This window comes from Chrysoperla carnea, chromosome 4 (assembly GCF_905475395.1).
Source record: "Chrysoperla carnea chromosome 4, inChrCarn1.1, whole genome shotgun sequence".
Lineage (NCBI taxonomy): Eukaryota > Metazoa > Arthropoda > Insecta > Neuroptera > Chrysopidae > Chrysoperla > Chrysoperla carnea.
The window spans coordinates 5,485,348-5,500,460 of record NC_058340.1 but is presented as its reverse complement, the minus strand read 5'-3'; the positions used below and the strand labels follow the sequence as shown (position 1 = coordinate 5,500,460).

Below are 15,113 nucleotides of genomic sequence, written 5' to 3'. Positions count from 1 at the left end.
TAAAAATAGATATTTTCAATTTTGATGATAAATTTATATTATTACTTGACGATATAAGACGAAAAGTATGAATAAAATTTTTCGATATCTGGCTTAATTTTCAAAATATCGAAAATTGAAAATTTTGTTTAATTATTTAGCTTTCGATATTTCGAAAACCAAGACACATATCGAAAAATTTTATTCTTATTTTACGTCTACATTCATGAAGTTATAACAAAATTCATCATCAAAGTTGAAAAAAAGATAAAAATAATTTCAACCCTTAATCTACCCAGCTCTTACATCCCTTATTTGGACGGAAACACTTAGTTTTTTTCTTTTCTAATTAATTGCTAATATGTTTACTTTCTATTAAAAAGTTTTTTTTTAAATTTGTTTTCATTCATTCCAAATGAAAATTATCAAAAACTTCCAAAATATGTCGTTTTTTGAGATTCCTCCATAAGAGCCAATGTATTTTATATCGATTTTTAATGACTTTTTTCTTAAAAATTTGCACGGTTACCTAAGCTGAAATTTTAACCACATATTCTTTGAGTAAAAGAATACCTACAAACAAATTTTGAGCCTTTAAATCAAACATTGTTGTCATGCTCATACATCCTTAAAATCATATTTTTCCAAATGGCAGAATTCGTTTTATTATAGGCTGACGGTCTATATAGAGTCCATGAAATGTTTCACCTATCTGTAGTACTAAATTACCTGTAAGGTAAATTAACTCTTTTTGCGGGTTTTATTTGACATTTAAAAATGTAGATAAAAAAATGTTTTCGCATAGATAAATTGTTTTCATTTTGTTTTTATATCCAATATCCACACTTTAATATCACGGTCACGGTTCAAATATACTTAAATTATATTTACATAATATTGGCTACATTTTTTTTTAGCATATTTACTTACAATTAGTCAAGAGAATAAAGGACCATAAAAATTTGTTACTAATGGAAAAAAACGAACAATTTTTTTTTGCTTTTAATTTTGGAATACGTTTTTTTTTCATATTATTATTACCTTATTTTTAACTTTGATGATGAATTTTGTTATAACCCCTGGTGGAAAAAATATTTGAAAAAAGAATAAGTCTTAATAAGTCTTAGGAAACTCTGAAAAAGTCTTAGAAACTTTAAAAAAGTATTAAGAAATCTGAATAACTCTGAATTAGACTAGTCCGAAAACGTTGAGAAATTCAAGTTCCTAAGACTTTTTCAGAATTTCTTATTCTTTCTTAAATATTTTTTCCACCAGGTACTTCATGAATGTAGACGTAAAATAAGAATACAATTTTTCGATATCTACCTAGTTTTCGAAATATCGAAAGCAAAAAAATTAAACAAAATTTTCAAGTTTAGACATTTTTGTTTGAAACATTTTTTCGTAAACATCACTGTTTACTCGTGAGAGCGCATTTTATGCGCCAATTGTAGTATATGGGTATATTAGTAATATGTGTGTTACATGTATGTCAACACTCAACAATCAACACTGTCTAATGGCTATACATGGTATTTCAACAATTAACTCAATCAATTGTTAGTTTTCACTTGTTTAATTGTATTTTTTAAATAGAATTTCTTAATATACAATTTTATTTCGAGTATCGTGGTATTTATTTCGATAACTGTGTCTCAATTCGAAGTCAACAAAAATTAATCCTTATATTTTATTCCTACTTTGCGTCTTCCATCAAAATAGAAAAAATATATTTCTTTAAAGTGTCCCCGCACTACCGTGCTCATACATCCTTAATAAGACGGGCACAACGGGTGTCTTCTACAGGTTACATTCAATAATTTATTAAGGTTTTAACTTTAATTTATATATATTTTTTATAATTTTCGCCGACGAGTTTGAAGAAATCTATGAAAACATATCATCCATCTTCCGTTTTACCAAAAGACCAATGTTAAATATGCCTTCTTTTAGTCATTTATTTATTTAATTAATCGGGCAAACCCACCTTAAAACAAATTTTTATACATAAAATTTTAGGACTCTGACTAAACTCTGACTACTTAGGACTTTGACTAAATAGTTCAAAATTACAAAAAACAAAATTTTATAATACAGGAATCGTAAAATAGTATTTCTAAAAGGATCTTAGACACGTTGAAGTACATATTTTCCTTAAAAGAAGTTCAAACATATAAATTAAACAGAAGACGGCGAAAATTTAAATTTTTTAATACAAAACATCTTTATTCCCTTGACTATTGATTGTTCTAATTATAATTAACATTTGAGTGGAACTGGAGTGTTGTTAGAGCGAATCAATAACGGACCGTGACCAGATTAATTATATATTTAGTTTGGATCAAGGTATGATTGTTTAATTATAGAGAGTTTTTGTCGCAATCATTTTAATTTGGTTTGAAAGTGAATGAAGATTTTGTAATGTATAAATACGTCGAGCTTCGCATTACTTTCATTAGTAAATCTTGATGTATTGTGTACCGAGCTATTGGCCCAAACGGGTAGTAAAAACTCGAAAGTTTTTGGCATACAAATTTCATATTTTTAATAGTATCTTAGCATATACTCGTACTTAGTCAACTGAATGAATGGTTAATCCCAATCTAGGAGAGGGCTAGGGATGGGTGATCTCGATTCGATTCTGCCAAGATCGCTCCATGAGATCTAAAAAATCACATTTCTAATTTCTAACCTTTAAAAGTATTATTAAGTGTTTATTATGACGTTTAATTAGAAATCTGCACATGACAAAATACCGACACCTTCAAGAGGTTCGTTTCCATAATGCCACAAGTCAAAAGTGCTCTTGTTGAAAGTGAAATATTGACTTTTTTTAAAGTTGGTTTTATACTTGTGGGTAGTACACATTTAAAAATTAAGCTAGTATAGCGCCACTTTCTCAAAAATTGACACTGAGCCATTCAGGCTTCCGTAAATCGTGCAAAACAACCATTAATAAAATGACGTATTTTCTTTCTATCGACATTGAATGTTGATTTTATTTAATATGACATTTTTTTTTAAATAAAGTGTCTTCATTCATTCATTGTTTAAAACATCAAAGTTATTAATAAAACCATTAATTTTTAATTATTCCACGAATAAATTTTAGCAATGATTGTGTTATTTTTAAAAACAATATTTACGTATTTTTAATGACAATACGTCACAATATCAAATAAAACTATCAATCATTTTATAGATTTATCAAAACAATATAATAATATTAAGTGGTAGATACCTAATAAAATTTATTTTTTTGTCATTTTTAAATTTTCTATCTCTCTCTATATACATAATATTGTGAAAGTTTGTGAGGATGTATGTATATGTATGTATCTATGTATAGATGTTCGTTATGCTTTCATGCAAAAACTACTGGACGGATTTTTATGAAACCTCACAGTATTATAGCTTACTTACACATCAAAGAAGACACATGTTATAATTTATCTTTCTACAGAAACGATGTCTGAAGATATAATGATAAAAACAAATGCGCTAAGTGTGTGGGACCCCACCTCAGCACCCTTGAAGGCGGGGAGGAGCCGACAGCTCCCACCGGTCAAAGGTTTTTATATCATGATGTATTACCTTTATTACACATTTAATTATTATAATTATTTATAATTATACTAGTTTGATACCCACCCACTTCGCTGGCCAGAAGTTGGATGTTATACTATTTAGGGCGATTAAATAATGCCAAATAGGTTAAAAGATAGCATCTGGTGGATTAGGTTTCATTATCTATATTTCAAATACTATGGAGTGAGGAATAAGTCAGGGGAAGTGAAGTAAAGGATATAACGTGGTAGTCTTTGTTTTTATAGTGAAATTTTCAGCAAAGCTGATGGATGGCGGCTAGTATAGGAAAAATATAAAATATTCAAGATCATTTACTTCAATAAAAAGAATAATAATAAAACAGTAATTGTATGTTTTGCTTGAATTAAAGTAATTGAAAGAATAACCTTATTAAGAATAAATTAATCGTTTTTATTACGAGGAAAGTAAAAATATTTAATAATTTTGTATTAAATATGCAATTTATAAAAGGTTCAAAATCTAAAATAAAAAGTAAAAGATTTTATAATAATTTAAGGTCGGTCATTGCACCAAACACGTTTGATATTTATTTTATCTACGCTCGTGAGAAAAGAAATACTTTTCTCATTCAGTATGCGTGGGAAATATAGTTCATTAAAACCCTAGAGTGATAATGAATTTATTCCCGCTCTAGGGTAATAATTATCGTTTATTTAACCATTTTAAAGGCGTAGATAAAGTTTTGTACGATATACGCCTTGTAAACGTACTTCTGCGATTGCCCAACTTGTGCTACGCATTCGTTGTGCAAATTTCGATAGTGTACGTTAATAATCCTGTGATCCCACTAGTACCGTAAATAACTTTTAATATATGTATACAAGACATTTCCCTACAAAAGACCCCGGGGCATGGTATCATTCTGAACAAATATCTCAATATGCAGAAATTTTGCATGCCGTTTTCGAGATATTCCGAGTCAAAATTGCCCATTTTCATTGAATTTCAAGAGGTGCTGAAACGATGAAATAGGAATGAATTGGTTCTGCCAAAGTTACAGATGAGGTTACCCAAAACTGTTTTAGCAATATGCACGGCTATTAATACCTACCAACATCGAATAAAATGGACCTGAATAAAGTTGGTGTTAAAATTTTTGTCCAACACACAAACAAACTCGCTCGCAATTTTTGTCTTTGCAGAAGAATTTATTTTGGCACCACCGTTTACCATAACTCAAAACCCGAAGTTCCAAAAAAATCAAAAAATTCTACACTCTAGGAATGTAGGATTACTTTATCTGCTGATATACTTTGGCAGAGACCGATTCATCGATTCATTCCTGTCATCGTTTCAAGCATAAATTATGCCATGATATAGTTACTCATGAAATTCAATGAAAATCAAGAACTTTGTCGTGGAATATCTCGAAAATTGCACGTTGGCGAGATTTGTGAAAAACGAGACATTGGTTTAGAATGACAAGAAGAATATTTTTTTAAAATTATGGAGACATTTAACAAAAAGCCATTCTCTATATTCGCACCGTGCGCGAGTTTCGTTTCCATGACAACGATACACTACCTTAATTATAGAATTGTATGGATGCATATATAATTGTATGGATTGCATTTAAGACTTACATTGAAAATTTAATATTCTTGTCTCACAAATTTAAATAAATAATTATGATAATTTACATTTGAAAAATAATATTTGTGCAATTTGATTTCTTATTTTCACAATTTTTAATGCATTAAGTTTAATTAATTAGTGTTTTTCAATAATTTTAATTTGACATTTTCTATAATATTAACATGTAAAGAACTGCAAATTAGTCATAACAGCCCCCTTTATCACCAAAATTTTTCACTGGAAGCGCTGGCATCGATTTTATTGTCCTTACCATGACTACGCACACAACGAATACATTGATCTGGAGTCCTTTCAGTATTGTATTTAAACAATTAACTATGTTATTTTTTGTTATATGTATTAATTTTTTTGTATCTACATATGATGATAATTATATGTCTTATATTATTACATATAGTTGATTGCAACATTGTAGAAACAAAAACAATTAAATTTTTTTTTTGAAAACCAAGTTTTCAATGTTCAAAGTAAAAAGTTGCTAGCGCGTGTGTAACAATTTTCTGATTGTTTGTTTTTTTGGACTTTATAAATAATTATATGTATTGTGTACTTGCACGCAATTTTCAATTATATTTAAGTTTTTTCCACACTTACTTTGTAATAAACTATGAGATACTTAGAAATTTTACAGTTATAATATATACCGGGTGTCTTTTTAAAGTTTCCATATGCATGAAAATCGAAAAATAACTTTTATCGATAAAAAATCTTTAAGAAAAAAATGTTGGGTGTATAGGCGGCATCTTCCAAAGATATTAAACTTGACCTAGACTTTCAGGCTCAATGAAAAACTCACTCTACTCCATAACTGATAATAGAAAGATGACCACTTTAAATTAGAAAGTTGTTCATTAAAAAGGTAACATTTTTTGTTCGAGAAATTTTTCCGAAAATTGTTTTTTTTGTATCAAGGAACATTTTTTTATAAGGAACATTTTTTACATTTATATTTTTGTTCTATCTCTAACGGTTTACAAGATGGGTCCTACGGATCCAAGACCCAATTGACCTATGTTGCTCATTTACGAACTGACTTCACTTTTTACGTCCTAAGTACGCTATAAAAATTTCATCTTGATATCTCTTTCATTTTTAAGTTATCGTGTTGGAAGACAGACGGACAGGCAACCAAAATGGACTAATTAGGTGATTTCACTTGGGACTAAACTTAGTTTACCTTACATATTACATATATGCATGGTATAAAAATCCACCCTGTAGGTAGGTATTATACAGTGTGTCAAATTACGTCTGTATTATACGGAAAACTTTTTTATTATTTCTTTTATGAAAAAAAATGATGTTATTCCTGATAAAAAGTTTTGCATGACCGTAAACCCGAAATAAAATAATCAGATACCAATTTTTTGCATTTGTATACGAGATTTGTCGATAAATGTCAATTTTGTTCAGAAGGAAAGTACTTTTAGTTTTTACAATATCGATAATATTTATTACAAATATCCAATATTATCCAATTTATAATTATTAAGCGTCTTGCCAAAAACTTAATAAATTTTAAACCTTTTTTAAACTTCCAAAAAAGCGGGCATTCAATTTGGTGACGTAATATCTGTATCATTATACGAAATAAAACAAATAAGTTTGACAGATATATTCATAGACAACTAATTATAATAAATATAAATATTTATTATCTATGGATATATTATACCCAGATGTCCACACTGAACTAACTGATGGTCTATGGTTCATACCGACATGACATCACATCAGGGCTTGCCCGTGTTTAAGTTCACATGATATACAGTTTAAAAATTACGATTTTTAATTTTAATATTATAAAAGAAAAATGTGCTTTTTATACAGTGTATTTCGAAATCAGAATATTTAGGTATATTTTTACATAAATTTTAACTTTTTTCGAATTTCATAATTTATTTCTCGTTACCGAAAGTACCCTTTTATTATCCAATTTATAATTATTAATGAACTAGCTGTGAACTACCCGCTTTGCTGGGCAACATCCCCACTTGCACCCCTCCCTCCACATTTCCGGATAACAGTTTTGTAATGTACACGTCATGCTCTTTTATTTGATACCCCACTTAGGTATATTTGTAAATATTCGATAATTCCTTCCCACTTTCTCGCTACACCTTTCTACCTCCGAAGGTTAAAAGTAGATAAAAACAATAGATCTTTGAAGCTGGTTGTATATCGTGTCAATATTTGAGCTTAATCGATGCACAACTTTTTTAGTTTTTGAAGCATATCCCTTTCAACCCCTTACTCTACTATAATATGGATGTATTATACATAAAAACCTTCCTCTCGAATCACTCTATCTATTAAAAAAAACCGCATCAAAATCCGTTGCGTAGTTTCAAAGATTTAAGCGTACATAGGGACATAGGGACATAGGGACAGAAAAAGCGACTTTGTTTTATAATATGTAGTGATTTATTATGCGTTATCTTTTCTGAAATAGAACTGGCGGAATCAAGACATGAGTTATTTTTTGATACTGAATTATATATTGTTTAAATGAATATTTATTTATATATGATTAAATATTTATGAATGTGAATTTATATTAAATGCAAATTGTTTGTTTGTTTTAGATAACGTTTGTGCAAGAAATGATCCAGCAATTAAAGCGAAATGTAAACAATTAAAAAAGGAGAAATGTATTTTTGTTCCAGATAGGTATGTACTTATTATGTAATTCTTTTAGTATTATACTGGAGTAAATTTAAGCAAAAAAAGACTGTTATATGGATTAAAAGTTCGGGCAGCGAAACCCGTGAGGGCGCCAATTAGGCGGTAATTTTATAAGATGTACTATACTTGATTATCAGTTATGTATGTGTCACATGTTTGTATGTGTTATGTGATAAAGAAATCAACACTGACTATGCATGGTATTTCAACAATTAACTCAGTCAATTGTTTGTTTTCACTTGTTTTTATTATTCTTTATGATCAGACCACTATCTATTTTCTTTCTAGTTTCTCTAGTAGAATTTTTTATTTTTATTTTGTGTATCTTAAAATTTTATATCGAATTATTTTTAGCACAAAATTTTACGTTTCTGTGCTAAAAATATTTCATAATAATAATAACCTTCTGATAGTAACAAACTTTTATGATTTTATTATACCCCCAATTTTATGTTAATATAAAATTCGCTCCTTAGAAACTGCGTAAGCTTGTCGAATTTTCTTACACAAATAAAACAAAATAGGCAAAATCACATTAATTTATTCATTTAATTTACTACTTTTCACCACGCCCTTGTAAGATATTCTGATAACAAGCCACTCCCTCTCTTTTTTGAAGAAAATACCCATTATTATTGGAAATTCCGCCTTCCGCGTTGATTACAATGCTGACCATAAGAAATTTCTCCAAAGAATGAAAAAAAAGATATGTATCGTCCGGGTATCGATCCCGGGCCGCCTGCGTGGCAGGCGAGCATTCTACCACTTAACCAACGATGCTCTTATAATTGTAATACAAATGTAGCTATTATTGTGGATCTTAGAAATATTCGATCTCCAGAAATTCAGATTCAAAAAGATAAAAATATTTACTAAAATTATTAACCGTGATAAACTTTAATTTTTTTTTTTTTAATTTTTCTTAATAATTTTTAGTAATCGTTCGAAAAAAAGGAATTAAAAAACATGCAGCTTCTCTATGTTGCATATCTAGTAAGATTAATCAATATACCATCATCGTGAAACCACAATAGCTACTTAAATTTTTTTGAAGAAAATTCGCTAAAACGTAATCAAAAACTAAAAATTCCATTTAAATAATAAAATAAATATAGCACATAGGTATCAATATAATTTTCCATATCTTCGCTAAGGTGAACTTTTCATATTTTACTTAGAATGTTGGAAAAACCCTTAATCGCGAGAAGGATTATATATTAATATAATATCTTATAATCTTTTAATATAAGGCTTAATATAATTTTTCTCAACTTAAATAAGTTTATCTTACGTGAAAAAAAGGAAGAAAATATTTTCGTTAATTTAAATATTCAAAATATATTATGAATATCCACCTTTATTCCACCAGCCAATCTCAGAGGAGCCCGCTTCGAAAAATTTTGTGATTGGCCGAAACTTTTTATCAAAACTTTTATTTTAACTTCTGTATTTTATACCTAAAATCTATGGAGTATAAAAATAAGGGTTTAATAATATAAAAGTAATTATTTAATTGATTATTAATTAAATAAATTACAATTATGTAATTTAAATTGAACATAATAAACATAATTAATGTATATTACCTAAACCTTTTTTGCTTACCTATAAATAATATTTACTAACATACGATATAGTCCGTCCCGTACCACAAAAAATGCACCCAAAGGATTTTCTTATTGCCACATGTCAAAATGATGCAGGGGTGGTGGGGAACAATATTACTCTTAGAACCTTAAATCGTTTCCTCGTCGTTTTTCTCCATCTTCACATATTTTACAAGATATTTAGCTGAAAATTTAAGGTATTAATTTAAGAAGTCAAATACTTGTTTTATTCTTTCAAGAATTTAATTTTAGCTATTTTAAGTTTTTACTGTATCAATTAATTGTTAGTTGTTAATATTAGATTAAAACAAGTGAAAACAAACAATTGACGGAGTTAATTGTTGAAATACCATGCATAGTCTGTGTTGATTTCTTTATCACATTACTCATACAAACATGTGACACATACATAACTGATAATCAAGTATAGTACGTGTTATGAAATTTCCGCCTAATTGGCGCCCTCACGGGTAAACAGTGATGTTTACGAAAAAATGTTTCAAACAAAAGTTGTTTAATTTTTGATAAGGAACATTTTTTACATTTAAACTTTTGTTTTATCTCTAACGGTTCACAAGAAGGGTCCTACGGACCCAAGACCCAATTGACCTATGATGCTCATTTACGAACTTGACCTCAATTTTTACGTCCTGAGTACGCTGTAAAAATTTCAGCACGATATATTTTTTCGTTTTTGAGTTATCGTGTCCACAGACGGACGGACGGACAACCGGAATTGGACTAATTTGATAAGAAATACAAATTGATATATTATAAAAATATTTGTTCATATTCTCAAAATTCACGACAAGATGAAATGCTTAAAAAAGTTTTAGTTTCCTAGGTAACCGAGGTGAAAATTATCGGTTTTTGTTGCACCTTTTTTTGGTTTGACCTCCCAACCAGTAAACAAATCAGAACGATAACGTGCAATAAGGAGCGTAGTTCCAAAAATACTTTCATGTTACATCTACGGTTTAAAAATATTTTTTAGCGTTTTTTTGAAATTTCACGAAGTCTAAACGCGGCGGCCTCCAAATGAAAAAACCAACAACAAAAAATTGACATTCAACTCATGGGAAAACAATTATAGATTCTATGAGCAATATTGTTTACCTCCATCTTCTGCATTTTGGCATGTGGTAGAAAGAAAATCACTTGGGTACATTCTTTGGACGGCATGCGACGGACTAATATAACATGCAACTTGCTGTTATAGTTAACATTGACAATAACCATTAAGGTTATTGTAGGTCAATGTTTTTGAAAATAATTTAATGTACTTACAGAGTATAGAATTCAGCAATCAATCAATATGGAGTCAATTACATGTTAGTTTCATGCTATAGGTATTTACCAAATCAAATTGATTAAACTTTTAAAATATACACGCTTTTTTTAGATATTATTGTCAAATCCGCAAGTTTTATTAAAACCAGGGTTCGAAAATATCCGATATTTATTAAAATATCAAAATATCGGATATTTTGATTTATATCGAACCCTGCTCGAAACCTAATAGAGCAAGGTTAATTTTGACCAAAAATTTGAAAAGTATGGCCCAAATTAAGTAGGATTACATACTTGGTTTATCAAAATTGGATAAAATTTGGATGTGATAGAGCAAAATTAAATTTTTTGGATTCTGATGACGTCATTAAGTTCAAAAATTCAATTTTTTTAATAACACAGGCAATTTTTATCCGATATTCTTGGAATTTTTTTTTAAACCCACTAATTTTGGGTCATTATTTTCAGCTGTGATGTCAGTTTTTCGCTAGCTATCACATATGTGCCTAATTCCAGGACCAGACCTCCACAATCTTGAAACCTAATAGGGCTAGATTAATTTTGACCGTAAATTTGAAAAGTATGAGCCAAATTTAGTAGGATTACATACTTGGTTTATCAAAATTGGATAAAATTTGGATGTGATAGAGCAAAATTAAATTTTTTGGATTCTGATGACGTCATTAAGTTCAAAAATTCAATTTTTTTAATAACACAGGCAATTTTTATCCGATCTTATTGGAATTTTTTTTGAAACCCACTAATTTTGGGTCATTCTTTTCAGCTGTGATGTCAGTTTTTCGCTAGCTATCACATATGTGCCTAATTCCAGGACCAGACCTCCACAATCTTGAAACCTAATAGGGCTAGATTAATTTTGACCATAAATTTGAAAAGTATGGCCCAAATTTAGTAGGATTACATACTTGGTTTATCAAAATTGGATAAAATTTGGATGTGATAGAGCAAAATTAAATTTTTTGGATTCTGATGACGTCATTAAGTTCAAAAATTCAATTTTTTTAATAACACAGGCAATTTTTATCCGATCTTATTGGAATTTTTTTTGAAACCCACTAATTTTGAGTCATTCTTTTCAGCTGTGTTGTCAGTTTTTCGCTAGCTATCACATATGTGCCTAATTCCAGGACCAGACCTCCACAATCTTGAAACCTAATAGAGCTAGATTAATTTTGACCCTAAATTTGAAAAGTATGGCCCAAATTTAATAGGATTACATTCTTGGTTTATCAAAATTGGATAAAATTTGGATGTGATAGAGCAAAATTAAATTTTTTGGATTCTGATGACGTCATAAAGTTCAAAAATTCGATTTTTTGATAACACAGGCAATTTTTATCCGATCTTATTGGAATTTTTTTTGAAACCCACTAATTTTGGGTCATTCTTTTCAGCTGTGATGTCAGTTTTTCGCTAGCTATCACATATGTGCCTAATTCCAGGACCAGACCTCCACAATCTTGAAACCTAATAGGGCTAGATTAATTTTGACCATAAATTTGAAAAGTATGGCCCAAATTTAGTAGGATTACATACTTGGTTTATCAAAATTGGATAAAATTTGGATGTGATAGAGCAAAATTAAATTTTTTGGATTCTGATGACGTCATTAAGTTCAAAAATTCAATTTTTTTAATAACACAGGCAATTTTTATCCGATCTTATTGGAATTTTTTTTGAAACCCACTAATTTTGGGTCATTCTTTTCAGCTGTGATATCAGTTTTTCGCTAGCTATCACATATGTGCCTAATTCCAGGACCAGACCTCCACAATCTTGAAACCTAATAGGGCTAGATTAATTTTGACCGTAAATTTGAAAAGTATGAGCCAAATTTAGTAGGATTACATACTTGGTTTATCAAAATTGGATAAAATTTGGATGTGATAGAGCAAAATTAAATTTTTTGGATTCTGATGACGTCATTAAGTTCAAAAATTCAATTTTTTTAATAACACAGGCAATTTTTATCCGATCTTATTGGAATTTTTTTTGAAACCCACTAATTTTGGGTCATTCTTTTCAGCTGTGATGTCAGTTTTTCGCTAGCTATCACATATGTGCCTAATTCCAGGACCAGACCTCCACAATCTTGAAACCTAATAGAGCTAGATTAATTTTGACCCTAAATTTGAAAAGTATGGCCCAAATTTAATAGGATTACATTCTTGGTTTATCAAAATTGGATAAAATTTGGATGTGATAGAGCAAAATTAAATTTTTTGGATTCTGATGACGTCATAAAGTTCAAAAATTCGATTTTTTGATAACACAGGCAATTTTTATCCGATCTTATTGGAATTTTTTTTGAAACCCACTAATTTTGGGTCATTCTTTTCAGCTGTGATGTCAGTTTTTCGCTATCTATCACATATGTGCCTAATTCCAGGACCAGACCTCCACAATCTTGAAACCTAATAGAGCTAGATTAACTTTGACCCTAAATTTGAAAAGTATGGCCCAAATTTAATAGGATTACATTCTTGGTTTATCAAAATTGGATAAAATTTGGATGTGATAGAGCAAAATTAAATTTTTTGGATTCTGATGACGTCATAAAGTTCAAAAATTCGATTTTTTGATAACACAGGCAATTTTTATCCGATCTTATTGGAATTTTTTTTGAAACCCACTAATTTTGGGTCATTCTTTTCAGCTGTGATGTCAGTTTTTCGCTAGCTATCACATATGTGCTTAATTCCGGGACCTTTGATTTGTTTATTTTAACTATTTTCATACGAACTCCACACGATAGTATTTAAGAGAAGAAATCGGTGAGTAAAAATATGCTTCTAGAAATATGATCCGATCATAGTGGTTATAAAATATAATCATCTCGGTTAAGTATTGTACAAATTTGCTTACCCTTCTTCCCCTTGGTCTAATACTTTCCGAGAAAATTGTTAGAAAAGTGATATTTATATTCCTTCGATTTTCTTCAAAAGATAAATTATAGCTCGTTAAAATAAGGCAGATGTATTTGTATATTATATAAACTGTGTAGTGATGTATATTACTTGGTTGTCGAAGCTGAAAAGATTAAGCCGGAGTATTGCTAATCGCCCTTATAAGAAAAAAAGTTATTTTTCAAGGTAAATTTTAATGAAATTGTTGAACACGTTAAATAAAATGTTTTATTGTTTTTTTTATAAGCACAAAGATTTTATAAATAAAGCAAACCTCATACCAACTCCAAATGAAACTATACGAAAACCAACTCCAAATGATAAATAAATTTAATCGAGGAAAATGTTTCAAAGGAAAAACGTTAATTTCAAAGGCATGCATCTTATACGGGTATTGAATTCAATAAATCAAGTTTTCCGGTTGAATTAAAACTCGCTCTAATTCATAACTGGCAAACATTAGAAAAAACACTTTAAAATAAAGAGAAATTAGTTGTTCTTTATAAAAAGACAAACATTTTTTACTTGAAACATTTTTTTGTAAACGGAATAATTGATAGCAAAAATATTCCATAAGACCCTATAATAAACTACATATCAATTTTGGGTAAAACAGAGCCTAAATGGCCTAAATTTAGACTTAGGTTGCGGGTTCGAAGCCAGGCAGCGGCAGTGTGAACAATTTAATAAATAATTATAATGAGAGCGGTAGAATTGATCACATTGTCGTCGCTTGGATAAGAACGAAGCAACCGAATCCACCCACATCAAATTGTAATTGTAAACATGTATGATGTTAAATAAATAAAGATTAACAAATAACGATGTGGGTGGCCTCTGTTATAGGCGCATATGTCAGAGAAACGGAGGTTAAACCCCATTATTATAGTAAAACATTTCAGTCCGTTTTTGCCTAAACTGTAAGGTTTGTGGACAAATGTTTCGAACGAAAAATATTACCTCTAACAATTTTTATATGTCTATTACCAGGTATGGAATAGAGTGAGCTTTTAATTGAGCCTGAAAACCAGGGTCAACTTTAATGTCAGCATAGACATTATAGACCCAACATTTTTTGCATTTTTTTCGATAAAACTTATTTTTCGAGTTTCAAGCATGTTAGTTTTTGTTATTTATTTTATTCTAAAAAAATCTTTTTAACTCTCCTACTTTTTTTTCAATTTTGTCGAGATAATTTTTTAATATCGTAAAAAATAGCTGGGAGGGCAGTGAGTTTTACATGCTTTGAATGGAGAAATCGCGAACTTTGCAGCTGATTATCTCGCAATCTAAACGACCAAATAATTATTCGGGATCTCACATTATTCTGTGAGTCTGTGAAAAAAATAGGCCAAATCTGTCGACAACTGCATTCACGCTGCAAATACCTTAATAAGCCGTTTAGTTAACAGCCTAGCCT

The 15,113-nt window shown here is 29.5% G+C and overlaps 1 protein-coding gene across 1 annotated transcript in view; it reads left to right on the top strand.

Annotated features, from left to right (window-relative positions):
• LOC123297338 (transferrin-like) overlaps positions 1–15,113 on the top strand; it is a 40,680-nt gene that overhangs the window by 5,946 nt on the left and 19,621 nt on the right. The window contains exon 2 of the mRNA XM_044878954.1: positions 7,770–7,854. Within this exon, the coding sequence (XP_044734889.1) occupies positions 7,770–7,854 (85 nt within the window). The remainder of the gene's footprint in view (positions 1–7,769; positions 7,855–15,113) is intronic.